The following is a 27,587-nucleotide window of genomic DNA, read 5'->3' as shown; positions in this document are numbered from 1 at the left end:
ATTTTACATTTTATTATCTACCCATTATTGTCTTGTTTAGTCAATGTCTCACTCTTTTATTTACCATATCCTGGACTATATCCTTAAAAATGTTATGATTATAAAGCAGGGTTAATTTTGTATTCCCATAATAGAGAAACTGATAACCTCTTTTTTTTATGGACTTCTATTTTTTTCCTCTCTCTTTTTTTTGTTGTTGTTCAAGTACAGCTGTCTCCATTTTCTCCCCACAACTACCCCCCACCCCAGACATCCCCACCTCCCACCCTCGATCCTACCCTCCTTTGGCTTTGTATATGGGTCCTTTATAGTTGTTCCTTGATGACCTGTACCCTTTTTCCCCATTATCCCCTTCCACCTCCACTTTGGTTACTCTCAGTTTATTCTTTATTTCCATGTCTCATGTTATATTTTGCTTGCTTGTTTGTTTTGTGGATTAGGTTCCACATATGGGTGAAGTCATAGGGTATTTGTCTTTCATCATCTGGCTTATTTCACTTAGCATAATGCTCTCCAGTTCCATCCATGCTGTTGCAAAGAGTAGGAGTTCCTTCTTTCTTTCTGCTGTGTAGTATTCCATTGTATAAATGTACCACAGTTTTTTGATCCACTCATTTACTAATGGGCACTTAGGTTGCTTCCAGCACTTGGCTGCTGTAAATTGTGCTCCTATGAACATTGGGGTGCATAGGTTCTTTTGGGTTGGTGTTTCAGGATTCTTAGGGTATAATCCCAGTAGTGGAATTCCCAGGTCAAAAGGCAGTTCCATTTTTAGTTTTCTGAGGAAAATCCATACTGTTTTTTGCAGTGGCTGCACCAGTCTGCATTCCCACCAATAGTGTACTAGGGTTCCCTTTTCTCCACAACCTCGCCAGCACTTGTTGTTTGTTGATTTGGTTATGATGGCCATTCTGACTGCTGTAAAGTGATATTTCATTGTGGTTTTAATTTGCATCCCTCTGATGGCTAGTGATGCTGAGCATCTTTTCAGATGTCTATGAACCCTCTGAATATCCTCTATGGTGAAGGGTCCATTCAGGTTCTTTGCCCATTTTTTAATTGGGTTGTTTGTCTTCCTGGTGTTGAGTTGTATGAGTTCTTTATCTATTTTGGAGATCAAACCCTTGCCCAAGATATCATTTGCAAATATGTTTTCCCATAAGGTTAGTTCCCTTTTCATTTTGCTGATGTTTTCTTTAGCCAAGCAGAAGCTTTTTATTTTGATGAAGTCCCATTTGTTTATTCTTTCCTTTATGTCCCTTGTTCTAGAGGACATATCAATAACCTCTTTTAATATATGAGAGAAGTATTTCTTAAAATAACTAGATATTTTTTTTAGAAGGGAATCTTACATGGTTGACTTGGTATAGTAGCATTAAGCTTTTCTTGACATGATAAAATAAAATTTGGTATATTTTTATAGGTTCATGTATGAATGGAAGAAGGGGTAGGGAGGGTCAGTCTGTCAAGTCTTAACTCCTTCTCTTCCACTAGTCTTAGCCTGTTCTCAGCAATATTGCAGCCCTTGGTATCTTTCTCAATCCATTGTTATCACTTCCTCTTTCATATTGGGTCTACAGTTAGGAATGGCAAACTGAAGCAGCTGAGCGGAGTCTTCTTTTTAAAGATTATTGCTTATAATTTATTAATAAGTGTTTTGGACAGAGTATGGTGCACTGGTCATCAGTCCCAGGGGAGACCTGAAACATATCTGCCCATTGCATTGTGGTATGGGACTTGTGAAGGAAAGCACAGTGTGGTGAAGCACTGGGTGGAACCGAGCTATACTCACACGGAGAAGAGACAGAGCAAGGTCAGCTTCAGCTGTGGGCACTAGTTCTCCACGGCCAGTGGGTCTCTCCTGTGGCCTATGCAGGGCAGTTCTACTCGTACCCTGCTAATGCAGCACTGGCTGCAGCCATGTCCCCTCCCTCAGAGGACAGATAAACTGTGGGGCTGGACAGCTGCCATATGCTGCACACACTTTAAGCAGACACAGAAGAGTACTCACTGTGCCTGAAACAAGGAAGAATAGTCCCACACAAGGGGGTAAGCCCTGCCCAGGCCATGTGGGCTCTTCATCTCTTGGTAAGGAAGTGTTCCAGGCTCAAGCCCCATTTTTAGGTGACGGAGTTGGGGTTCAAAGACTCAGTGAGACACACCTGACATTGTCTTTCCCAACAATAGGAATCTGTCACTAAATAAAATTTTAAGCTAAATCATTCAAATGCCAAAAAAGCCACATCCATCCCTGGGAAAGTCAGAAGAGCCAGAGTTGGAAGCTCAGAAATGACTGAGGTATTTGGTGGAAGCTGGTGGTGAGGGGAAGAACTGAAGGAGACGTGGGCCGGCAGGCCACAGCTACAGTCCCTAAGCCCCAGTGCCCACATTCATAGCACGTGGACAGTCTAGAGGTGTGTGCTTTGTTTTCCCCAGTTTTCATCCACTACAAATACCGTAAGCTGCCTTTTAAGCCTTTCTTCCCATTTATGTCTGTCCTTTTTATTCATCTAACTGGTATTTCTCTTACATAAAGAAATTTGGTTGGAATACAACCTTTATGGAGGAATTACAACATTTTATAAAAACATATATTTTAACAAAACAACCTAAATAAAGAAGAAAAGCCTACCAGTTTAAATGCCAACCTTTTGAAAACTCATATATATTTAATTAATTGTAATGAGAATTCCAGTTTTTTGGGGGGGATGTAAGTGACTTAAATATTATTTGAAGGGTAAGTGTGATTAGACATCAAAATTATTAAAAGTATAAACTAGTAAGACCAGGTTTGCCCTACCAGGTATTAAAACTGATTGTAGTGCTGCTACTAAAACAGAATGCAATTGTTACAGAAAAAACAGTGGATCAGCACAGTTTGTATTCATCCGCTATTGGCCAACAGAAAGCAAATCCACAATCTTTTCTTTCAAAGCTAAAAATAATTAGAGGAGAAAAGTAACTTCATTCTGTTTAACATTCTCAAGGCAAAATTTTCTAAGCAATCAACATTTGCAGTAAATTTGTGTTCCAGAAACCTGCAGTCATTGGAGAGACTATATCTGTACCCAGTTCACAGGGAACAGCAGTGAACTAAAAGGCTCTTAACTTCATAGGCTACCTTATACATCAAAATCTTTCATCTACTCACCTCGTCTCTCTCTCGAATTTGCGATAAATTTAACTTAGTATCTTTCTTACAAAATTTTCTCATAGATCCTGTACAGTAATGCACATGCACAATAATGAAGTTATATTTTGTAAGAAAAAAACCCAAAGAGTATATTTTTTCTTTGTGGAAGAAACATTTGGGAGATAACACAGAATATTGTTTTGTGACTTGAATTTTTGAAGGTCTCAGCACTATAAGCTTACCATTTGCTTGAAATGGCCATGCAGGCTTTGTGTTCCCGGGCAGGCTGGTCTGGCTTATCTTCTGCATGCATGTTCCCACCTCTGGAGCTGCCTGGACTGCGCCTCCTTCTGTCAGCCCTCTCTTCACACTCCAGGGGTGTCTGTGAGACAGGGATCCATTCTACATTCTGCTCTTTCTTCAGCTCATTATCTTTTTCATCTCCCCTTATCTTCTCCCTCCCTCTGGTTCTGTGCGTGTGTTAAAAAATTATATATAGTCTCTGTTTATTTGAGGTATCCAATAAACTCCATTCTATATCTTCAGATGCCACAAATCCAGTCACCCCTTACTGTAAGTGGGAGAATCTGGGCATTCTGCAAGAGGGAGAAGGAAAAAGGCAAGGAGGCAGGGAGGAGGGGAGGACTAGATGTTGGAAGACCTTCTGTCCTGGTAGGCTGCATTCTTAAAATGTTCAACTTTCCTACACAAGTGAAGATCTGTTTTATTCCTAAGGCCTCACTGCCTAGTGTCCCCTCTGTCACTCCCTTCCCTTCTAAAAACCAAAACAGTCTCGCTCTCTCTCTTTTTCTCTCTCTCTTTCTCCCTGTGGCTTATTGGTTTATTATTCCCTTAATTATTAGAGATAGGAATCATGGTTCAACTCAACAAGTTTAAACAAGTACATTTTTAAAAATTTTTATTTTTCAATTACAGTTTACATTCATTATTTTGTATTAGTTTCAGATGTACAGGGTAGTGGTTAGACAATCATATACTTTACAAAGTGATCCCTCTGGAATTTCCAGTACCCACGTGGCCCCATACATAGTTATTACATTATTGACTACATTCCCTGTATAGTACTGTACTTTACATCCCCATGACTGTTCTGTAACAACCAATTTGTACTTCTTACTCCCTTCACCTTTTTTATCCATTCCCTCACCCCCGCCCCTCTGGTAACCATTAGTTTGTTCTCTAAACAGTCTCTCCCTTTCCTAACACACTCTTCAGAATCTTTTGAATATTCACACTGCTAATATCGATGAAGAAGTTTCAGCCCAAAGACATAATTTGCAACATTAGGAAAAACCTGGGTCTTATTGTGCAGAATAATTAAATCCCTCAAATTTGTACCTTGCTTAACCAACTTAGTTCTGCGATCTTATTTATTCACTATTTTTTTAAATCATTTCTCTCTTCCTATTTTTGCTACTCCTATCTCTCAGTTCTGGTCTACCCTGTCCTGGGCATTTCTCTCACCACCTGTTAGTCATCAGGAACAGGGGGAAATATATGTTTGGAGAAGGGAAAGGTCATTGGGAGTCTTTATGCAAAATTTAAAATTATTTTTTCTTTTCAATAATCCAAGATTTAGTTTCACAGTGTTGCTTTTCAAATTTAAAAGAATAATTGTAGAAATGGGTTTATTGTTTTCTGGTTGGGAGACAAGTCCACAAGCAAATTGTCATCTTGTTGAAGGTTTCCAGCAATCTGTAACCAGCATATTCTCACTACTGACAAATAACTGTTCCAGGGTCGTTTGAGGATACAAAGCCTATTGTAAGTGATGTTACCTAGTTCAGGGCATTTTCTCTACTCTTACTCTCTCTATTGCATGTGTGCTTACCTATTCCAGTGAATGTAGGTTTCTTCTGAAAAGGAAAGAGCAATGTTGTAAATATAAGAATATAGTCCTAGAATAAAACAGAGGTATAACTTTTTAAAATTGCATTTTTGAACATTCTTTAAAATATTGAAGTTTTTTAAATTCCTGAAATGAAGGGAAGAATGTAAGATACTGCTTTTATTCCCCTGTGGAATACTATAAATTCTTTATTTACTATTTCCCTTTAGCTTTGTTTCTGTTCTCTAAACACTGAAATTTTCTTTCAGAAGTTTATCTTGAGATCTGCAGTTCAAAAAATATGCTAGGAAACTAGTTTCTTGTCCTTGATCTCTTTCAGCAATTAATGTCATTGCTTCATTATTTTCGAGTAGAAGTCATAGAAATGCTGTATTTGTCAGAGCTATTACATGATTTCCCTAGTAATGGTCTAAAGTAAACACCAACATTTATTATTTGACTTTTACTTTTAAAATAAATTATTATAAAATTTTGGAAGCCAATTTCTAGACCAAATTTTGGAAGGAATCATTGTTTAAGGTTATTACATCAGTTTATTTTTCAACCTTTCTGTCATGCGTTTTTATCCCAGGTTCATTCTCCTTCACATGTGCCGTGACCTTTGCACACACCTTAACTCTAAGTATTTCCAACAAGCTGTTCTCTGAATATGAAAAGGCAGCTTCTGGGCAGAAAAGCTTAACTCATAGCTAGAACAACAAACAACGAGAATCCACACTTTTAAAAGTAAAGAAAGAGGTGGAGGAATGTGTAGAGATGCACTGTTTAATTTCAGTGGAACTTATTTGCTTTTCTTCATCTTTCCACTTGTCCCTTGGTAGCATATCCCATACAGCTGTCTTCCTTTTGTGGGGAAGCACAGTGCCCCCTCCATGTTCACCACCCTCTGCAGCCTCTCCTGATTCAGTCTCCTTAGAATACATCTCAAAAGGTCTGAATGACTCAACAAATACCTACCATTCTTTTTCTTTTCTGTCAAAACATGGACTATTTCCCCCAAATTATTAGTTGAATCTTTATGTGATGTCATCCCAGGACTATAGAAACAGAGTTTCTGTATTTTATATTTTATGTATTTATTTACTCTGTGTGTGTGTGTGTGTGTGTGTGTGTGTACGGAAAGGGGGCTTCTGTATAAAGGCACCAGAGGAGCCATCTCTCAAAGGACTGACTTTGGAGATTGTTTGATTTGTGTGTCTTTTTTTTTAAGTTCAAGAAATCATTTTTATGATTAATTTTGGTATGTAAGTGACTTTTCTTTCTGCCTGGGTGAATCTCACTCATCCTTCCAAGCTTAGCTGAAATTCCAGCCCTAGGCAAGAGAGGATGGATGAACACCACTGACGCTCGAACCCTCTCTTATGACACTTATATTATGGTTATTTATATCTAGATATGATTTTGTGTCCTTGTGTCCAAGCTCCTTTAAGGCAATGGCTATATCTTTCCTTTCTCCTCTTAGGGGAAGTGATGGGACACAGTGAGCAAGGGTAGATGTTTTCGGTGTGGACAGACATGGGTGTGAAGACCACTCTGACACCTTCAAGCTCGTCTCCTCCGCCATGTTAACCTCTCGGAGGCCAGACAGCTAGCTGGCAGGTAGTTACGAGAAATGAATGAAGTGGTTCAAAGTACGTGTGACATTAATGGTCAATAAATTAGTATTATTCCCTTCCTGTCTCTTACAGTGCCTATGCATGGGCTAGCACATAACAGATATGAAGCAAATTTCTATTAATGAATAAATGGGTGAAATAACAGAATTTCAACCTACTATATATACTTAACAAATGGAATTCGTAGTTACTGTGTTATAACATGAATGTCATCATGCCTGTGAAATCCCAAAATTATATATAATATTTTAGAAATATGTTTTGCTATTTCTGAATACAAAAATCATCTTTTCTTTTATTTGGTTTCAAATATCCTAAGATTTGGTCTGACCTTTACTGCATTTATGCTGAGTAAAACACTGGTCTCTGAATTTTACCCCAAATCACCCATCATTTCTTTCCTGGATGCCTTCTGCACTGGTCCTGGCTGACTCCAGGCTCTGGCCCATTTGATGATTGCCTTGGCATTCTTCCAAGGGGAGCTTTCTAAATTTAGAGTCAAAACGCTGGGAGGACAAACCGCAGATGTGCATTGAAATATGCACAGTGTGAGTATGGAGCCTTTTCTAAGAGTTATAATAAGAAAGGTCTTTAACCTAAAGATGTTGCTTGAAAACTTTGCATATTTTCTTTTCTTTTTCTTTGTCTAATCCAAGAATACTACCTTATTTTTCCCACATTACATTGGGTTTTCAGAAACTAAAAATATTATATCAAAACATTCGTTTTCCGAGTGTAGCCTGCATCTCTTACATATTTATAGGTTAGAATAGATTTTATATATTCAACTCAAAACAAGTTTTTGTGTCTGTATTATATAATATAAAATATTTTTGCACTGTATAATTCAATTACTCTAATAAGAACTCTTAATAAAATCTCTTTTTTTTTCTAAAAGGAAGTCAGAAACTTCACTATTACTAGAGTCCAGACTTTTTCAGGGGCCTGCCCTTCCTCTTTTGTTTGCCTAGAATCTCCTCTTATTCATCTCCCCATGTTGAAGTTGGACCATTTGTTAATTCAATAGGTATTTACTGAGGTCTACTTATATAAGGAACTAATTATATTTGTAGTTTTAGAGAAAATAGTCATAGAATGTTTGTTTTACCTGTAGTTGGATGTGAATCTTCCCTGCTTTTAACTACCAGAATATTTGACATCTCACAGAAGTTTCCCTGCCTGTGTGGTGTACCAGTCAACTATGAGCTTGTCTCTTACCTCCTGCTGGACTAAGTGTGTTGCAAGAATATCTTAATTGTTATAACCCTGGTAGAGCCTAACTCAACTCCTGGCCGTTATTTGTACTCAGGAATCTATCAAGTTTAGCGGAGTGTATAGACACCCCTATACAGATTAGTAGAACTGGAGTGTAAAAACTCTGAATCCTAGATTCCACTAATCAAAGAGATTTGCTTCTGACTCCCCAGGAATTCCACATGTGCTGCAGGGAGGGTTTCCCAGGCGGCACCCACCCAGCCCTCCTGTGGAATGGACTTGCTTTTAGAGCAAGCCTCACCCAGAATGCAGGAGAGACATGGGGGGAGACCCTACATTCCACTCTCACCCACTCATTCCCAGGACAGTTGGGAAGCAAATATGGAAGTAGACTTAATTAAACTGACAATGTTGTTGACTTTTATTAAGCAAATACTGCCAAAACCAAGTTGAAAGCTGAGTTGTTTTAAAGTAATTTTCAAAATGGAAATATTTTACTTGATATACCGCCATTAACCAAACTGTCTAATCTGACTAAAGGCCCTGACCATTCTTTGGGTCATAAACAGATTGTCCCTGATCCTTTCTCAATTGCCTTCTGTCTAAGTATTAGCTACATTATGCATGTTGCGTTAGGAAGGCTTGGAGCATCTATGTTTAGAGAAATTGTCACTCCACATGAAATACATGTGTCTTATCACCCCTTTCCTAATATTGTTAACTTTCCTAATATTCGCTGCTGAAATGTATGACTGAAAAAAACAAAAGCAAAACCAAAGTAAGTCAGCAGGGAAGAGACAGAAGAAGTAAGCCAAGCGGCTTCTCAGATCTTTTACTCTGTACTTTTGATGCTCAGTCTTTTATTGCTGTTTCCTTAAGAAGAATGAGAATTTAGACAAGAAAGAATGAAAAGGGTGAAAATTGAACACATTTCTGACAGGGTCTATTGTAGTCATTTGACAGACGCAGGACTGGGAGAACCAAGGTCGGGGACCAATCTGTCATGTTGCAGTGATCAACATTGGCTTAGTTTTTATGCCATACATTTCATCTTGGTAAGAGGAAAATGCCAAAAAGAGGCAATAAACTACTAAACTTGGTATGCCAAGAGTAATGGTAATATTAGCACTAGCTGTCAGAGGGTAGTATCTAACCTATGTTTATGAACTTACCTAAAATCACTTTCTGGCCTCTTTAAGTCCATTTCCTTTCATTCTTTTCTCTTTTTTTTACAGGTAAAGATAAGATTAAAGTATCTGAGGATGACTTGAAGAAACTCCCTCTAATTAAATGGTGTATTTTGGAAACCATTCGTTTAAGAGCCCCAGGTGCCATTACTAGAAAAGTGATGAAACCAGTTAAAATTCTGGTAAGCTTTGCTTTGGTTTTAAAATAATAATCTTTCTAGGAGAAAAAGTATATATTTTACCCATATGTTATTAGATAATTCCTTAAATTCTAGTTAGTACTCAATGGCCCTGGAATAGGTTACTAATAATGGTTGTACAGCAATATTTTTGTTTTTGTTTTTTTTAAAGATTTTATTTATTTATTTTTAGAGAGAGGGTAAGGGAGGGAGAAAGGGAAGGAGAGAAATATTAATGTGTGGTTGCCTCTTGTGCATCCCCTACTGGGGTCCCACCCTGTAACCCAGGCATGTCCCTGACTGGGAATCAAACCCATGACCCTTTGATTCACAGGCTGGCACTCATTCCACTGAGCTACACCAGCCAGAACAGCAATATTTTGTTAATGTAGGTATTTATCCATTGGTGAAGGTTTAGCTACAATATTATCTTTTAATAACCTGTATCAGAATTAGTATTATCCTGTTTCAATCAAGCAGGTAGATTAGATAATATCTCCTCTGATGAACCAGCCAAGTATTCCTGAGCAGCCATAGTTTGAGGAATTCATGTGTGAGGGAGGTTCCAACTGGAAGACATTTTCAGGCCACAGATTACAGATATGGGAACAGACAGCAGGAATATCGTGGGTAATAGCAACTGATATTAGCAATCCACAAGTGAATGAGGGGAGTGGTCCTTTCTGTGGGCCATGTAGGGGAACATTCTCAAGCATATCATGAAATGTATGTGTGCACAGCAAAATTTCAGTTGAACATTTTCTGAATCAATCAGGCAGAACAAAATGTTTTTTCAGAATGATTTGACTTAGAGCCTGCAAGATCACATTAAGTCAGATGCTCACTCTTGTTGGGGTTTTTTATACACAATTTCAGAGTGCATGGATTCAAACCAAGAAAATTTTGTAGTAGTGGAACATAAGAGACAAAATGTCTAAATTTTATAAAGACTGTAATGTGCTAAAGTCAGAGGAGATGTTGTTTGTTTAACTGATCTTACATAAATTAGAGCATTTAGTTTTAGTGGGATTTTATTAGTTTTTGCTTTTTAATAATCAAATTCTTAATTACTTTAAACTATGAGTATAAAAGACTGTGCTTTCAGAGGAAATATTCAAATAACTCAATACAATTAAGTAGAACAATGTGTTTATTACTCTGAATGTTACTATAATTTTTATTGAACTTTTATTTATATTATTTATATTCTATATTTATAATATATTTATATTTACATTATACAGGGTGAGGCCAAAGTAGGTTTACAGTTGTGTGTGAAACACAGAATTTATTCTTGTATTATTATTTTTCTTATGAACAACTATAAGCCTACTTTTGCCCATTCCTGTATTTTTTATATTATAGCCTCATTTATATTCTGGCTAGTAGATAATTAATTGAATTACATAACTGTTATTATCTGCCAACAGGTGTCTTGATTTTTAATTTAAGCCTATAGACCCTGTATATATTTATTGTTAGATTTATGCCTAAATATTTCAGTAATTTTGGATCTTTTATACATGGTATATTTTTAAAGTTTTTATTCTCCATTGTACATTACTTGTTTGTAGAAATGCAGTTGATTTTTGTGTGTTGATCTTGTATCTGCAACTTTACTAAACTCACTTAGTGGCCTGAAGGATGTTTGTGTAGATTCATTGGGAATTTATCTGTAAATAATATTTTCATTTCTTCCTTCCCTACCTGTATGCCTTTTATTTCTTCTTGCCTTATTGCACTGGCTCTAACTTCCAGCGCTGTGGTGAATAATAGTGTGACAGCACATATTCTTGCTTTGTTCCTGATCTTAATACAAAAACATTTAGTCTTTCACTGTTTAATATGATGTTAGCTATAGGGTTTTTTGTGGATGTTCTTTATCAAGTTGAGGAAACTTCCCTCTATTTCTAATTTGCTAAGAATTTTATCCTGAATAGGTATTGGATTTTGTCTAGTGCTTTTTCTCTGTCAACTAATGTAATCAATGCTTTTCTTCCTTAACCTGTTTGTATGGTGGATTACACTGACCAATTTTTGAGTATTTCACTGTCCTTTTATACCTGGAATAAATCTCATTTGATCATGGTGTATAATTTTTTAATACATTGTTAGATTTGTTTTGCTAATATTTTGTTGAGGATTTTTGTGTCTAAGTTCATTTGTAGTTTTCTTTAATTTTTATTGTGTGTTGTTTTGTCTGGTTTCTGTACCATGACAGTCTCTTAAAAGGTGTTTTGTGCTTATCCTCTCTCCTTCTCCTAACACTCAGATTCCTTTCTTTCCTCCACTCTTCTTCCTTCTATCATTTCTCTTCTTCTTCTTCCCTTTCTTCCTACCGCATGTACTGCCTTACAAAAGACAATAAAGAAAAGGTCAGCAATATATTTCCCTTCTTTTCCTCCTAAATTCTTTTCTTTTCCTCTCATTTCTTATTTCTGGTCTCATTCTCCAGGTTTTTTTATATTTTACCTGTAATTGTTCTTTTTTAAAGTTCTCATTTCATGTCTACTAACCACACCCACCACCAACCGAGGAAGAAAAACACCAGAAAGATTCTCGTATCTAAATTCTTATGAATTGTTTTTCCTGTTGCCTTTGGATTTCTTCTCTCTTATGAGTTTCAGTGTGGCCCATATGGCTTTAGCACATTCCATCTTGTGCTTCTTTAACTGGTTGCTCCGCCTGCCACATATATGGCAGCTCTTCACCCCTCTTCTTAGGCCTAGCGATGCTATTTCTTTAGCTAAATATCTAAGATCATCGTGGGATAATTTTATAATAAAAAATTTTTAATTTATGATATAAGTAGATTTTCTTCCCAGTCACACACTATAAACTCTTAGGCACACACCACTTTCCAACCCATATAGTGCACTCTTTCTGAAACTGTGTTCCTTCTGGCTCCTTCTGTCCATACTTTCGATACTCTTCTTTCATTCATTTATCTTGATTTGATTGACTATACTCCAATACTTCTTCCTTCAGATGAGCACTGCTTTGTCTTTATGGTTCTGTAATTGCCCCCTTTCTTTTCCTTCAGCTCTCACTGTGCAGCCACCTGCAGCCTGTGTCCTCCGGCCCTTTGCTTCCCTTCTAGCAGTGGGAGTTTCCACTAGGCCGGTGTTGGTTTCCTGCTTATTTCATTTTACTTTTCATTTTAGGATTCTTAAGATGACTCAGTTGATTTCCTCCTTTCTTGTACTTTTATTTTACCATAAGGTACTGGCACAAATGTATTTATTTTTCAGCATACTGTCTCTTGTCTCTTGACCAGCAACTCACTCGTCTGATGGCTGGTACTGACACCGTGACTTGGTATTCCACCCCCCTTCCCTGCTGAACCCCTCTTCTGTCTTTAAGCAGTTAACCCTTAGGGAGCTTTTAACATCATATCCTTGTCAGAACTATTGGGGCTGTTAAATCACCTAGTTTTTCAAAATTAATTTTACTTCAACAACTTTACCACGAGAAACACCCATGCTAAAACACATGCACATACATATTCACGCACACTCAATCCCCCCATCATGCACTATAACAACTACCCAGCTTTCTTTTCCTATGACATCAACACAGAAGTCTATGTCTCATCATAGTGTAAATGTCATTTTTAAAAGTTTTTAACATTATTTTTCACTTTTCATGAATCTGGAGTTTTCATATTTATTTCAATTGCCACATAAGAGTCCATTGAGTTAATAGCTTAAATATTTAATTATTTCCTGACTCTCAAGAATTTAGTTTGTTTTCCTTTGTGATTACTTAAATGTGGTAATTACTTGCATTTTTGTACAGAGTACATTTTATTTTTTTAGTGATTATCCTTGAGTTATGTTTTACTTGTGGATTACTGGTCCAAGAGTATAAACACACTTATGATTCACAACATACAGTTTTCTTACAAAGTCCAACATCTGTGGGATCCCAATAAAATGTTTTTTAAAGATTTTATTTATTTTTTTTTTCAGAGAGGGAAGGGAGGGAGAAAGAGAGAGAGAGAGAGAAACATCAATGTGCAGTTGCTGGGGGCCATGGCCTGCAACCCAGATATGTGCCCTGACTGGGAATTGACCAATAAAATTTTTAAATTAGAAATAATGGATATCCAAAATGAGCCAAGAAATCATTTAAAAAAATTAATAGTCTCATATCTCTACTTCCTAACACTCACTCACACTTTCCACCCAGAGCACGTGAGGCTCATTCTGGTCATTTCCCCCCAAGCCCAGCAGCTGGCGAAGGCTGCCTTAGGGGCCGGTGCGTAGGCTGCCACCTGCGGAGACTGTTCCAACACTCCTCTTTCATTATTTCTCACAACATCTTTTTCATATCTGTAAAAGGTGTGGTGTTTCCTGTACTTTCTGTGTCACTTATAAACACGGCCTTTCCTCTTAGGGACCCAAACTGATTTAATCACCGTGAATTCTCCCTGTGAAGATAAGACTTTAACTTCAAAAATAATAACTTACACAGACTTTTCTTCTTATTACATAAATAAAACATGGTAATTAGAAAAAAGAGACCATAGAAAGAAGCTGAAAGAAGAAATTAAAAATTGGTTAAAATTTCACGTCAGATCTAACTACTGTGAACACTTTGGTATTATTGTAATTTCAGATTTTTTCCCTGTAGAATGTGCATTTTTAAATTTCAGTTGGGGTCATACTACACTAATTTTTAATAACCTGCTTTTATTTTACTTAATAATAGATCACAAGTAATCTTACATATCAATGAAGAACATCTAAACCATTTGAATTGCAGCATAGTAATCTAATACATGGACAGAGTATAAATTTTTAAATCAGTTCCTTATTTTTCATTATGTATATGGCTTCCATTTTTCCCAATTATAAACAGCATGCATGAAGATGAACATTCTTAAAGCTAAATCTTTTTGTATGTTACTATTTTCTTAGTGTAAATTAATACGACTTGGTCATTTTAAGCTTTAGGAATTTTCCTGATATATTTTGGTGGAATGTCTTTGCTGAATACACCACATGTTCCTAGGACTTGGATTGTGGAAAGCGTCTGGTATGGGGCCATCTGTGTTGAGCAGTGGCAGAGGTGTGTCTGTGTTTTATCTTCTGTCGGTCAGCTGATCAAGGTGTCCCGCTACAGATGCTGGGAGTGGTCTCCCACTGCCCTTCCCAGCATAGCCTGGACAGGGAAATGTCGTTTATTTTTGCTCCTGTATTCTTTTCTGTATTTTTGGAATCAATTAAAATGAACACTATCTGTTTTCTTTTATTTACTCCATTCTTCTTTCTCTTTATTATGCCACCTTTTGAAAACTCTTATATTTCTACCTGTATTCTGTCTTCAAGGTTTGATATTTTTAGAACAAAGTTAATCTGCAAAAATACCAAGGAAAGAATAAGTAAGGAAGCGTTGGAAAATGTGAATGTTAGTAATATTAATTATCTTCTCAATGTATTAAAATATGTTATAAAACTACAACAAATAAAATGACAAGATCCTGGTATCAGACCAGTTCATACCAATAGAGCAGGTTGGATACATAACAAGAAAACAAAATCCTTTGTACATAAGAGTTTAATATAGAGTAAATGAATCATAAGTTAATGAAGAGAGAAGATACTGACATATGCCTTCTTTTTTAATGTAGTGATTCTCAAACTTTCGGTCTTAAGATCCCTATATACTTCTTAAAATTATTGAATATCCTGAAGAACTTTCACTTGTGTGAGTCTTATCTACCCATGCTTACTGTATCAGCAACCAAAGCTGACAAATTGTTAAAGTATTTCTTTAGTAATTTATTTAAAAGAACAAGAAAACAGACTTTTGGCCAAAATGGAGGCATAGGTAGACACACTGTGCCTCCTCACATAACCAAGATAGGGACAACAACAATTTAGAAACAGAATAACAACCAGAACTGACACAAAATTGAATTGTATGGAAGTCAGACAACCAAGGAGTTAAAATAGACACGTTCATCCAGACCGGTAGGAGGGATGGAGTGGGGCAGCCAGGTGGAGTGGGACCGGGTGTGTAAGGCATCCCAGGCACACAAGACCACAGCAGGTGGACCCTGGGCACACAGATGGTGGCTGGCAGACCCCAGGAACAGAGTGGCAATGGGCAGACCCAACAAGGCGGCAATTGTGAAGCAAGGCACTGTGCACAACCCAGGGTCCCAGCACTGGGAAATAGAGCCTCAGGGCACTGATGGAAAACACCTGTGGGAGTTGAGGTGTTGGGAGAGACTCCCAGCCTCACAGCAGAGTTCGTTGGAGAGACCCACAGGGTCCTAGAATGTGCACAAGCCCACCCACACGGGAATTAGCACTAGAAAGGCCCAGTTTGCCTGGGGGAAGCAGCAGAAGCAACTGAAGTCTGACAGAGAGCAGAGCAAGCATCATTGTTCCCTCTCGGATCCTGCCCCCACATACAGTGTCACAACCCAGCAACTGGGGTGCCTTGCCCTGGTGAACACCTAAGGCTCTGCCCCTCATATATAACAGGTGCGACAAGATGAAAAAAGACTCAAACGGAAGAACAGATCATAGCTCCACAGCAAATACAACTAAGTGACCAAGAGACAACCAACCTATCAGATGCACAGTTCAAAGCACTGGTGATCAGGATGCTCACAAAATTGGTTGAATTTGGACACAAATTAAATGAAAAGAAATGAAGGCTACACTAAGTGAAATAAAGGAAAATGCACAGGGAACCAATAGTGATGGGAAGAAAACTGGGACTCAAATCAATGGAGTGGACCAGAAGGAAAAAAGGAACAAACAAAAGAATGAAGACATAAGAATTCAAAAAAAAAATGAGGAGAGGCTTAGGAACCTCCAGGACATCTTTAAACATTCCAACATCCAAATCATAGGGGTACCAGAAGGAGAAGAGGAAGAGCAACAAGTGGAAAAGTTATTTGAACAAATAATGAAGGAGAACTTCCCCAATCTGGCAAAGGAAATAGACTTCCAGGAAGTCCAGGAAGCTCAAAGAGTCCCAAAGAAGGTGAATCCAAGAAGGAACACACCAAGTCACATCATAATTACATTACCCAAGGTGAAAATGAAGGAGAGAATCCTAGAAGCAGCAAGAGATAAGGAGACAGTTACCTACAAAGGAGTTCCCATCAGACTGTCAGCTGATTTCTCAAAAGGGACCTTGCAGGCAAGAAGGGGCTGGAAAGAAGTATTCCAAGTCAAGAAAGGCAAGGACCTCCATCCAAGATTGCTCTATCCAGCAAAGCTTTTATTTAGGATGGAAGGGCAGATAAAGTGCTTCTCAGATAAGGTCAAGTTAAAGGAGTTCATCATCACTAAGCCCTTATATTATGAAATGTTAAAGGGACTTATCTAAGAAAAAGAAGATAAAAAATGTGTATAGTAAAATGACAGCAAACTCACAATTATCAGCCACACCTAAAACTAAAACAAAACAAAGCAAACAAGTAGAACAGGAACAGAACCACAGAAATGGAGATCACATGGAGGGTTAGCAACGGGGGAGTGGGAGGAGGAGAGAGGGAGAAAAGGTACAGAGAATAAGTAGCATAGATGGTAGGTAGAAAATAGACAGGGGGAGGGCAAGAATAGTATGGGAAATGTAGAAGCTAAAGAACTTATGACACATGGACATGAACTAAAGGGGGAATGTGGGTGGGAGAGGGTGTGCATGGTGGAGGGGAATGAAGGGGAGTAATGGGACAACTGTAATAGCATAATCAATAAAATATATTAAAGGACAAGAAACCTATTCCATGTTAAATTAATAGCATGGTTTTATGAAACATTTTTCAAAATAAAAAGCGTTAAAAGAATAGTATCATTTTTAGGTTTTTACAAATCTAATGCCTTGCCAATAGAAGATAACTGAATTCATACATATACTATCAGTCTGTTGACATAGATTGTTTTCATTGATGGAAATGAAGATAATCCAGCTTCACACTGACATGTAGCCAAAAAAAGGAGAATATGTTAGTCACCTTTTCAGATATTTGTGGCTATTCTTTGATTCTATATGAAACTCAACAGTGATACCTTCTTAAAAGTCCATTGCACTCTGAAAATATGTCAGTGAATTTTTGTACTAAATTATATTAAAACCCACTCGTCTCTCTTATACTTTGAAAGAGTATTTTATTCAGGAGTGATGTTTGACCTTGCAGACCCTCTGAAAGGTCTTGGGAACTTCTAGAAATCCCTAGACCCCCTTTGAGAGCCACTATTGTCCAGAGAAGAGGGCGACCTAAGTTTAGGGATTAATCAGTGAAACCACGAAGCAGATGAACAGATTTTAATGTACCATATCAAAGGTTAATGTCTTATTTTAAAAACTATAACCCAAATTAAATGTAAACCAAAATTTAAGAATAAATGTCTATATGTGTGTAGCATAAGGAGAAATAATTTTTATATTTAAAAATTCACAGATCGGTAAGCACTAAGGTTACATTAATGTGGATAGGACATGAGTACAAGAGTTTATAGAAGAAAATAGCATAACTGCTTAACAAATTTTAAGTAGCAATTAGAATAGCCCATTAAAGATGTCAGATTAGCAGATAAGGGGGGCAATGAAATTGATATACTCATATTATAATTAGAAACATTTTGCTACAAAATATGAGAAAGTAGTTAAGCAATGGGTATTAATAGCCTTGAAAATATTCATGTCTTGTGTCTTCTGAACATCTGTGTTAAAAGATTTTATATGAAAAATGCTTTGAGGAAGAGGACTCTAGTGTTGGCATTTATAATAGAAAAAATAGTAGAAAATGATTAGATTAATTATGGTTTAATCTACTCAATGAAAGATTAAACAGCCATTGGAGAGAAAATTATTCGCAATGACTGTACAATATAAAGAAAAAATAGTCTTTAACTTTTCAAGTACCTACTTTTTTTTTTTTAAGCCACTAACAGCAACCGAGCTTCTGGCCAAGAGCTAGGAGAAAAACTGGGTGCTTCAGACCTTTTCTGGTAGATACTCTTTGCCTTTATAGGACTCCTTTCTCTCTAAGATTCTGTATTCCTTGTACCCTTTTCTCTCAAAGGGTGTAGGACAGAGCCCTTCCTTCTCTTTCCTCTTTAAGAAAGCCCCATCTCCAGACAAGCAGATGAAGCTCATTCAGCCTCACAGCATCCCTGTGTGGTGGGCTGGCCAGGGTCAAATCTGTTTACCAGAGAGATGCAGGAATTGCAACAAGTTGTGACTTCTCTTTGCTAGTGGTCTGTGTTCCAGGACTATGACTGTTCTGTCTCCCTCTTGATCTTTCTCTTCATCTGTCATGTAAACAGTGACAGGGACTGTTTAGACGAGGCATGATGACATCTGTTCACTCCAAGGGTTCCTGTGAACACAACCAGCTCTCACATCCTTTATGCCATTTGTCAGCCTGGCGTTTGCTGCTGCAACAGGCATGTCTTTCTGGTCTCCTCCCTGTTGCTAATATTAATGGTGTTATTGAGGCCCTGTTTGGCGTCTTTCTCTACGGGCCACCTCTCCCCCTGCCGCCACACACGTCAGGCCCTCCCCAGCTGATTCCTGATCAGAATCAGTCGTGACCTCTCTAGCGTCAGTTCTAGCAGAGGGAGAACGAACACACAGGACTGGGATCTCACAAGTCTCTTTCAACCTTAAACATGGGTAACAAGTGCACCAGCAAGCCTTGCCCTCTCTCCCAGGTTTGGATCTGACTCTCCAGCTGTCCTGGAACTGAAATTAGCAAACTCAAGCAATACTCAGCTCCCATTGGAGCCAACAGGGGTTCTCCTGGGTGAACAAATGATGACCCCTCCCCATACCCCACTCCCTGCTACCATACAAAGACATGTTTTTAATTGTAAGGTGCTAATTCTAGATACATAAACTTGGTGTTTTGCAAATAGCTTGAGGACACTTGAAAATTATGTAGGGTTGAATAGACGTGGCTTCTGATGGCTGGCAATAGGAACTGCTGATCAAATGGCTTTTCTCAGTAAAGTTGGTAGCTACCTAGTGATCCCACGCTGCAAGAGAGCTCTTTGCCGTGTGGTTCCTGAGCATGGTGATATAAGGGTAGTTTTATGAAATGGCTTTTAGGTCTTGGTATATAGTTTATATACCATGAAACCCTATTTCCACATGTATGGAGAAGGATCATGCAGCCTTTCCTGTTTGAGGAATCACACTGCTTATCCTCAGCTCCATAACCACCGCAGCCGCAAACACGAAACGAGTGAAATAAATATACAACACTTGCTTCATTTTGTGCCTTCCTAACCAGTTGTCTTCATGTTCTTTCTGCCCTAACAGCTGCTGCTAGAGTGAAAAAACAAACAAACAAAGAATCCACTGACCCTGCTCTGACATTCTCATGAGTGTCCCCAGGGGCAGGACACCTGCTGCTCCTGTCCTAAGTGCTATGACCCATATCCTGTCTCAGAGTTAGATTCTTCTGTGTCAGGATCTGGAGATTTACTGTGGTTTCCATCACCAAGAATCCTTGCTGCAAACCTCAGTACTGAACAGCAAAAGCTTCATTAGAGTGAACTGATACTAGTTTCTAAAATTTTCACATTTATCTAATACTTTGCCCCGGTGTGTAACTAACTCTATATGTACATGTAACTGATCATCAGGATCACAACTCAATCATTGCCTAAGTTGGAAAACAGAGCTCTCCCGCCAGGAAAGAGTTAGATTTCATCACCATTGCTTATAAAATGTATGTGCCTTCACCACAATATAATTGTAACATTATTTTTAATGACCTGAACTCTCTTTAAACCAGATTTCAAAAAATGACTTGGAACCAATTTTTCTTTTTCTTTTTTATTTTTTTTAAAAATTGTTGTTCAAGTACAATTGTCTCCTTTTCTCCCCACACCACTTCCCCCACCTCCCACCTTCGATCCTCGATCCTACCCGCCTTTGGCTTTGTCCATGTGTCCTTTATACATGTTCCTGACAACCTTTCCCTTTTCCCCCCATTACCCCCTCCCCCCCTCCCCTCTGGTTATTGTCAGTTTCTTCTTTTTTAAAAAATTATTTTGTTGTTCAAGTACAGTTGTCTGCATTTACCCTCCACCAGTCCCCCCTACCCCAGCCATCCCCACCTCCCTCCCCTGCTTCCAGCCCACCTTGGTTTTGTCTATGTGCCCTTTATCCTTGTTCTGTCAGTTTGTTCTTAATTTCAATGTCTCTGGTTATATTTTTCTATCATAGAATTACACTGTTCCTTCTGGCGACTTGTTGATGTTGTCTCCATTTTGGCTACATAGAAATCCAAAGTATTTTCCTGAACCTGAATTGTTCAAACCTGTAAGTTACTTCTTTCATTATATGTTGTCCTTTGATTTTAGTATTTTTATGCTGAAATATGAATTAATAAATTAACTATGACTGTGTCATTGAGCAGCTATATTTCTCTAGTAATTAAGGCTACAGAATACAGACTAGATGTGCAATGAAGATGATATAAACCTGCACAACAATTCAGATACAAAGGTTTCTGGAATAAGCTTCATCAGCTTTAAAATACATTTTTATCTGAAACCAGCAGGGCGTGTTAAAGTAAATATGCCTGGTTCTGATAGAAGACTTATTTTATGTTCTTCAGGCAGTCATTCCTGTTATTGGTTTCCAAGGAGTACAAAAAATAAAAATGAAGCAAATTAAAACTGTGTTCTGCTGTTTCCTAGAATTGGGGAGTTACAGGGCTGCACAGAATCTGAAGAGGTCACTTGGTCTGTTCTCTGCCTTTAGGTAGAACTGTCAAAAATGGCATCCAGATGTATTCATTCTGAGTCCCAGGCGTTCTCCAGCGGCAGGGCTGTCAGCGTCTTAGTACTAAATTTATAACGAAGGGCAGGGTTATAATGGAGGCTGAGGCCCACTGTAAATATTCCTCCTCTCTGAGGTCAGTTCTGTGGTCGATTTACATCGTCCTTTACACTTGCCATTTAACAGAATTCTTTTTAAGCCTTTTTATTTACTAGTTATGTTCCCAAATCATAATTGTGGCTGATATTAATAACAGGTTGGAAAAAATTACCAACAACCCTGCAACTTTATATGTGAGGATTAGCTGTACAAGGTCATTTTTAGCCTAGAGAAATAAAGTTAAGCTTATTTATATAAGGCTGATTTGGAAAAAAAAATGTTTTCTTCCCACAGGAACGTTGGAAAGAAGCAAATTTAGAGAAGCATGCTTTCTTGGACTACTTCGTGGCATTTGGAAGCGGGAAGTACCAATGTCCTGGAAGGTCAGTGAGACAGCTGGGCTGCGTTGATCCACAAAGTCTGCAGAAAGATGATGGCTCAGAGCAGGAGAGCTTCGGCTTTCTCTTCTTTATTGTCAGACTGCAGGGAAAGCCAGGAGACCATATTTTGTTTGGTTGGCCAGTCGTGTTGTGCCATGTCTCTGTGAGAATGTCTAAAGTGGCTTCTGATAGGAGACTTCTGAGAACAAAACATTACAGTTGCCCCTGCCAGATGAAAGCAGGGTTTATGTCTCTAGTGCTGGGCTTTCATATACCGATAGTTCAAAGTCATTTGAGTTTTACCTTTTTCAAATATCAAGATAGAGGTATGTTCTCTTTTCTTAACTACAACCTGACCATGGACATTTGTTGGGATTACAGAATGTCTTTAGCTTGGAACATAGCAGCAGCTTACTAAATAGTTTTTGTTTATTGGTTTGGTCTGGTTCTATAACAACTTTTCTGTTACACCTTTTGTAGTTAAATTAATCTGGCACCCAAGACTTCTTTTCAGTGTGATGCCCGGTTCTAGGGCAGGTGTTCATCATTTAATGAACGAGAGTTGATGCTTATTTATTCACACAGAAACTCCTCTGAATATCCCGCCTGTGCCAGGCCCTCTGCTAAGCCTCAGGGATAGAGCTGTGAGGAAGGTGGATGTGGTCCCTGACTTCACAAAACTTGCACTCGACATTAAATAAGTCCCGTTTCTTCACTGCTGCTGACTCTGTTAGAGAATTGTTGGTACCTGTTTGTAACAAAATCTTACTCAGTGGATGTGCAAAATCCTTTAAAAACCTTATATAGTTTTCTCTCTGTCTCTCTTTCTCTTTCTTTTTCTCACTCATCCTGTCTCCTTGTCTTTCTCTCCCTCCCTTCCTCTCTCTCTCTAAAATCAATCAATAAAATTTTTTTAAATCTTATTTAGGAAAATTATAGTTTCTTAGTGTAAGAAGTCAATTCTCTTTCTTGTTTGAGTAGGAATGTCAGTCCATAGTTGTGGCTGTGTCTTACTCCACAGCGTGCATCCATCGTACACCTCCTTTGTTTCGTGTTTTACGGTATCAATATGCTTTCAGTAATATACACCTCCCCCCACATGGTTTCAGTTAGTCTTAGCCAGTCAGGATAATTTTGTCTTCCTTTTTTAGAAATTATTGTAGGAGCCTAAGGGTAAGCAAATTGTTGACTAGTGTTTCCCTGGAGATACTGTTTGGTGTAAGTGGTTGACCTAAACTGGCCAATCAGACTGAAAAGAGACTTCTCTCCCATGGTTAGGAGAGAAGCCTCTTTTGTCCTTTCCCATTAAGACGCAAACAAGAAAGCAAGCAGCCCCAGTTGTTACAAGGAGCAGATTCAAGTGGAACAGGCCTTACGATGGTGTGGAGTGTGTGGAGGGCAGAACAGAGATGTGGAAAGCACTGGTCCACACGATGTCATTGTCACTGAGTCATCGGTTTTGAGGATCTCATCTACTTCTGGTTATGTTCGATAATAAGTGTTTTTATTTTATAAATAATAATAATATAGCATATATCTTTATTATCTATAATAAATCTTCATTATTTTTAAGGCAGTTTGAGTTGAAGGTTTTATTGTTTGGAGCTGAAAGCATGCTGTCATATCCACTGAAAAACTTCAGAGTAGAACATTGTAATTGAGTGTAACAAACAAAAACAGCAATAATTGCAGAAGCCCCAAAACCTGCCTCTTATATTATATTTACTTTAGATAAGCAGTTCTTAAACCAATTAACACATTTACTGTTTTTATCACTTACTAAGTATCAATGTTGTAGAGTAGCTCTTCTAAAAAGAATAGATATTAGTTGTTTCAGGTGCCTTTTAACATATATTTCCAAATGCAACTAAAGAGTTTATTAGAACCATCTTTGAGATTGACCTAGAAATATTTTCATCTGAGGTCTGAAATGCTTGGCAATGAAGTGTGTAACATGCTCCAGTGGTCAAGTGATGACTATTGTTTGTAAGAAGAGCTGTGACAACATTACTGTGATATCTCCAGGCTGAGAGACATTTGCTTGGTTTTGAGAGTAGCAGGTACGATAGAGAGAACCATGACATTTCTGCTCAATCAATAATATCTCATTTTTACAGAAAATGTGTAAATTTTTTGCACTAGAATCTTAATCCCACAAACCCTTAGTATAATCCCCAGAAAATTATACTCATTCTTAGTTTGTGTACCAGGAGCCAATTTATTGTCTTGTGTACCAAATAATCAGTGAGTCAGAGAGTTGCCTGTAAAGTCACTGACGATCGAAATTCCTCATGAACAGAATCTCGTGGCCTTGCAGCTGTCACCTTGGAGTTCAGGTCACTAAGGCAGCATGAGAACCCCTCTCATGAGTGAACACAGAAGATTTTGCTGAACTTACTATATAAGTACTGAGTGCTGCCATCAACTGCCAACTAAAAACCAGAATGGCCAAGCTGTTGTTCCTCCTCCAAATAGTGGGAGTTGTGAAAATACATTTGGAGGAAGGTGCCCTGCTGGGCACCTTCCTGGAGCTGGAAAGCTCCTGGGTACACACAGCAAGGGAGCTCTTCCTAGTAATTCTGTTGCTGGAGAAGAAGGGTGGCTTTGCAGAAAAACAGGAGAAAGCAGCATGAACTCTCAAACTTCATCGGCAGTGGTAGTGTGCAGAATGAAGACTTGCACTGTAGTGGACATTGTCCTCTGAAACTATGAATTTAAATGGAGAAACAGGACACGGTTTCTAGTGTTGTGTGAGTGTCTCTGAGGGCTGATGATCTTAGCAGAAAGGGATGTGCCTGTTAGACCCAACCCCTGGAATCGACACCAAAGCCAACAGCCTTGATTTTCCTTGGTTCCCATCCATGCAAGAGGATGCCTGGGTGGCTGTGTCATTATGCTAATTGACAGGGGTTAAATTCCAGTGTAAAACAATCACCCTGATTGTTGGCAAGATTAGCTGGCTTACAAAGGCATGCCTGGATGCAAAAAGGGTACATAAGAGCAAGGCTGCAGTACTTGAGAAGTGGAAATGAAGCATGGGTTCCCTGGGGCCAGAAACTGACTTCCACCTTTTTGTCCATGCTTGATTCCCACATGCATCCCAGGGCACTGGTCTTAAATTACTAATGAAAATCACACAGCTATTGGAAAATTAATCCAAACACAGGTCCAGCTGATAGTAGGTTGGTAATAGTGTTATTCAACCTAGCAAATACTTCTTGAGCACCTGGTATTAATATGATTATTATTTCATTCAGTAAATATTTATTGAGTGTGTACTGTATGTCAGGGTAGGGCTTTAGTAGCTATCTTAGAAAACAAAAGGAGGGATGAAAGTCCCTCCTCTCAAGGAGCTTACAGTCTAACTCAAGTCAGTTTAGTAAATACCAGGGAGATTCAAAGACACATGGCATTCCTGAATTGCTTATTATGTGGCTGGGGAGATGAGACATAGCAACATGAAAAACAAGCCCTGCTTAACAGCATAAGATAGCACATGAGAAAGGCCGGAGGAGTCACGTACATTGTAATTGCCAAGGAGTTCCGAGGAAGGGGCGTTAGAAGGGGCTTTATGGCCAAATGGGAATGATCGATAAACAGCATAGAAGAAAGCACACCTTCCGGTACCACGCACACCTTAATACCACTAAGCACACCTTAGTACCACTCAGTTTGGTACTAAGTTTGGTACCAAACTTAGACAAACAATGAAATGCCCAGAGGAATGTCATGGACCTGTATGTGAATGGGAGCAAGGCAACTATACATTTGGGTTTGTGATGCTCTGAGAACAGTACTTTCTATATGTTTATTTTAAAGATAATATGATTTTAATAATTGTGCCTTAGTAAAATATCTCCGCACAATCTTGTATTTGAAAAGTACTCTAAGCTTTTCCTTTTATGCTTAGAAATAGCTGATCACTTCTGAGGAGTGAGCCAACCCAGTTCCCTATGGATTTCATGAGATATTGCAAATTCAATGTACGAGGTGGGCAAAAGTAGGTTTATAGTTGTGAGTCTGCAAAACAGAGTTTATTCTTGTATTATTAGTATTTATTAATTACTGTGTTACTTGTATTACAACTATGAACCTACTTTTGCCCACCCCATATTCTGAAGAATTTATTACATAGACAAGTGCATCCCCTCAATTCCAGTTGTTAAATAGAATTGCATTTACTTATATAGAACTGTATTTACATACATAGTTGTTACCTAACATGTTCACCATGGTGTGCGCATGTCCCGGAGGGTATTTGAAAGGGTCAGGATGAGGGTGGTCAGGGGAGATCCAGTTAATACCAGAATCCTTTGTTAATTTCTAGCCATGCTTCTTTCTTCATGCCGCTTTACTGAGGAGTAGTGACTCATGCAGAGGAGCACAGAAATCACTGGCAAAATTGCAGCCATTACTTTTCTCAGCCATTTTATTTTGACACTTCATTACGAGGCTAAGATTTAAGTCTGTCAAGAACAAAAGAAGCACTTCAAGAGTGATTTTTGATAGTCTGAGAGGCCAAAGTGCTTCTAAAATAAACATGCTCATTTCTGAGAAAAATTTCAAAAAGGACTTTCTTTTGCTTTTATTTACAAAATAGGCCTCCAGCCCCTCTGTGGTGCCCAGAATACCTGAGCGGGATTTCTCAATGAAGGGAAAGAAAGGAGACTTCGGACTGGTGTGTCCCTCCACCCCTGCCCCCTTTTATGACAGGCTTTCATCCCTCACTCAACTCAGTGACTGCACTTCAGTTCCACCTCTCCAATAGGTGTCTGTGCTCCCAGGAAAAGAAGACCGGAATGAAAACTGTGCCACATCACAACACAATGTGCCCATAAGTGCTCTGTCGCCATGGAGCACTGTTCCTAAGCTGATCCTCACATCCCATCACTGCGCCCTCCCTCCCCACCCATAGAGTTCAGTTTAGGTGTTGGCGTATGTTTTAAGCAGCAACATTAACTGCTAAGGTTTCTGTTGGGACTTCTGGGTCCAAAATAACTAACCATTGCCTGTAGGATGTGAATAAGGAATGGCTTGGTCTTGGAAACTGTTGGCAGCTATTTTGAGACTACGGAAGTAGACAGTGTTAGGATGAAGCTGGCACCATAGAGCTGAGCAGCGAAAGCAACCTGGCTTCCTGGTAACACGGCCGGCCGAGCTCCTGCAGCGATCTCTTCCTACGGCCATCCCCAGCTCTAGGTTTTTCGGATGAACAAAGTGGTGCAATCCCTTATGTACAGAAACCAGTCCGATGTGGTTTTTCTGTCACTTGCAACCAAAAGCATCCAAAGTAATATAATTTCCTTTAAACAAAAGTTTTTCTTTCAAGGTTTATTTAACTCCATGAAATAATATATACTAACCACATCCATTAATAGCTTTCTAAATACCTTGTGCTTTGTGAGAGGCTGAGTTTCATTTACTCTGGGTATATCACAAAACAAAAGTAAATGCCACTTCTAAAATTTTTCCTGGAAGTTCTGAAATTCAAAATATATTGAGATAATTTCTCTTTGGTGAACACTTGATCTTAAGTTAATACTGTTCCTTTGGCCTTGTCTTTTTTTCCTGAAGAAGGAGTATCCACATGTCTAGCTCATAGCCCATACATACAGGAGCTTCACTTCTAGGAGGGGTAACTGTAGCATTGCCATTGGAACAGCCTTGGCTGCAGCTCTGAGAAACAGTGACCTCAGAGAGTGTCCTCCCACTGGGAGTCCGTTCTGACCTTCCCAGTGAAACAGAAAACAGGATGTCAAGTCAAGAAGGGCCGAGGCCCTCCAGTCCTTTCCTCTTCGCCTTCTCATCTGCTTTCTCACCTCCTTTTTTCTTTTTTCCATTCTCTCTTTCATGTGTTTATTTCTTATTTTCTCTTCCACCTTACCCTATTGCACTCTTCTCTTCCCACATTATTCTGTTTTCTCCTCCCTTATTTAATGTGAGCATCTACCTGCTCACTCTACCAGATGATGCCCACACAATCATTCCTAATCAAAAGCTTGGTACCTTGGCTAGCCATAGTGTTTCAAGTATAGCTGAGATATCCTATGTAATATTAATTTTGTGTGCTTAAACTGAAAGGTTTGATAGTCTATTATCTTTTGACCCATTTTTCCCTTTCTCCTCTTCAAGGTCCTCTAGATCA

The 27,587-nt window shown here is 38.6% G+C and overlaps 1 protein-coding gene across 2 annotated transcripts in view; it reads left to right on the top strand.

Annotated features, from left to right (window-relative positions):
• LOC123821656 (24-hydroxycholesterol 7-alpha-hydroxylase) overlaps positions 1-27,587 on the top strand; it is an 81,497-nt gene that overhangs the window by 38,934 nt on the left and 14,976 nt on the right. For both annotated transcript variants that reach the window (XM_045843270.1, XM_045843272.1), the window contains 3 exons: positions 9,070-9,203; positions 20,406-20,501; positions 21,357-21,445. In XM_045843270.1, the coding sequence (XP_045699226.1) occupies positions 9,070-9,203; positions 20,406-20,501; positions 21,357-21,445 (319 nt within the window). The remainder of the gene's footprint in view (positions 1-9,069; positions 9,204-20,405; positions 20,502-21,356; positions 21,446-27,587) is intronic.

The sequence above is a fragment of the Phyllostomus hastatus genome, unplaced genomic scaffold (assembly GCF_019186645.2).
Source record: "Phyllostomus hastatus isolate PE091 unplaced genomic scaffold, TTU_PhHast_1.1 phas_contig_40, whole genome shotgun sequence".
Taxonomy (NCBI): domain Eukaryota; kingdom Metazoa; phylum Chordata; class Mammalia; order Chiroptera; family Phyllostomidae; genus Phyllostomus; species Phyllostomus hastatus.
The sequence above is the reverse complement of the archived record's forward strand: the minus strand, read 5'-3'. Positions and strand labels throughout refer to the sequence as shown.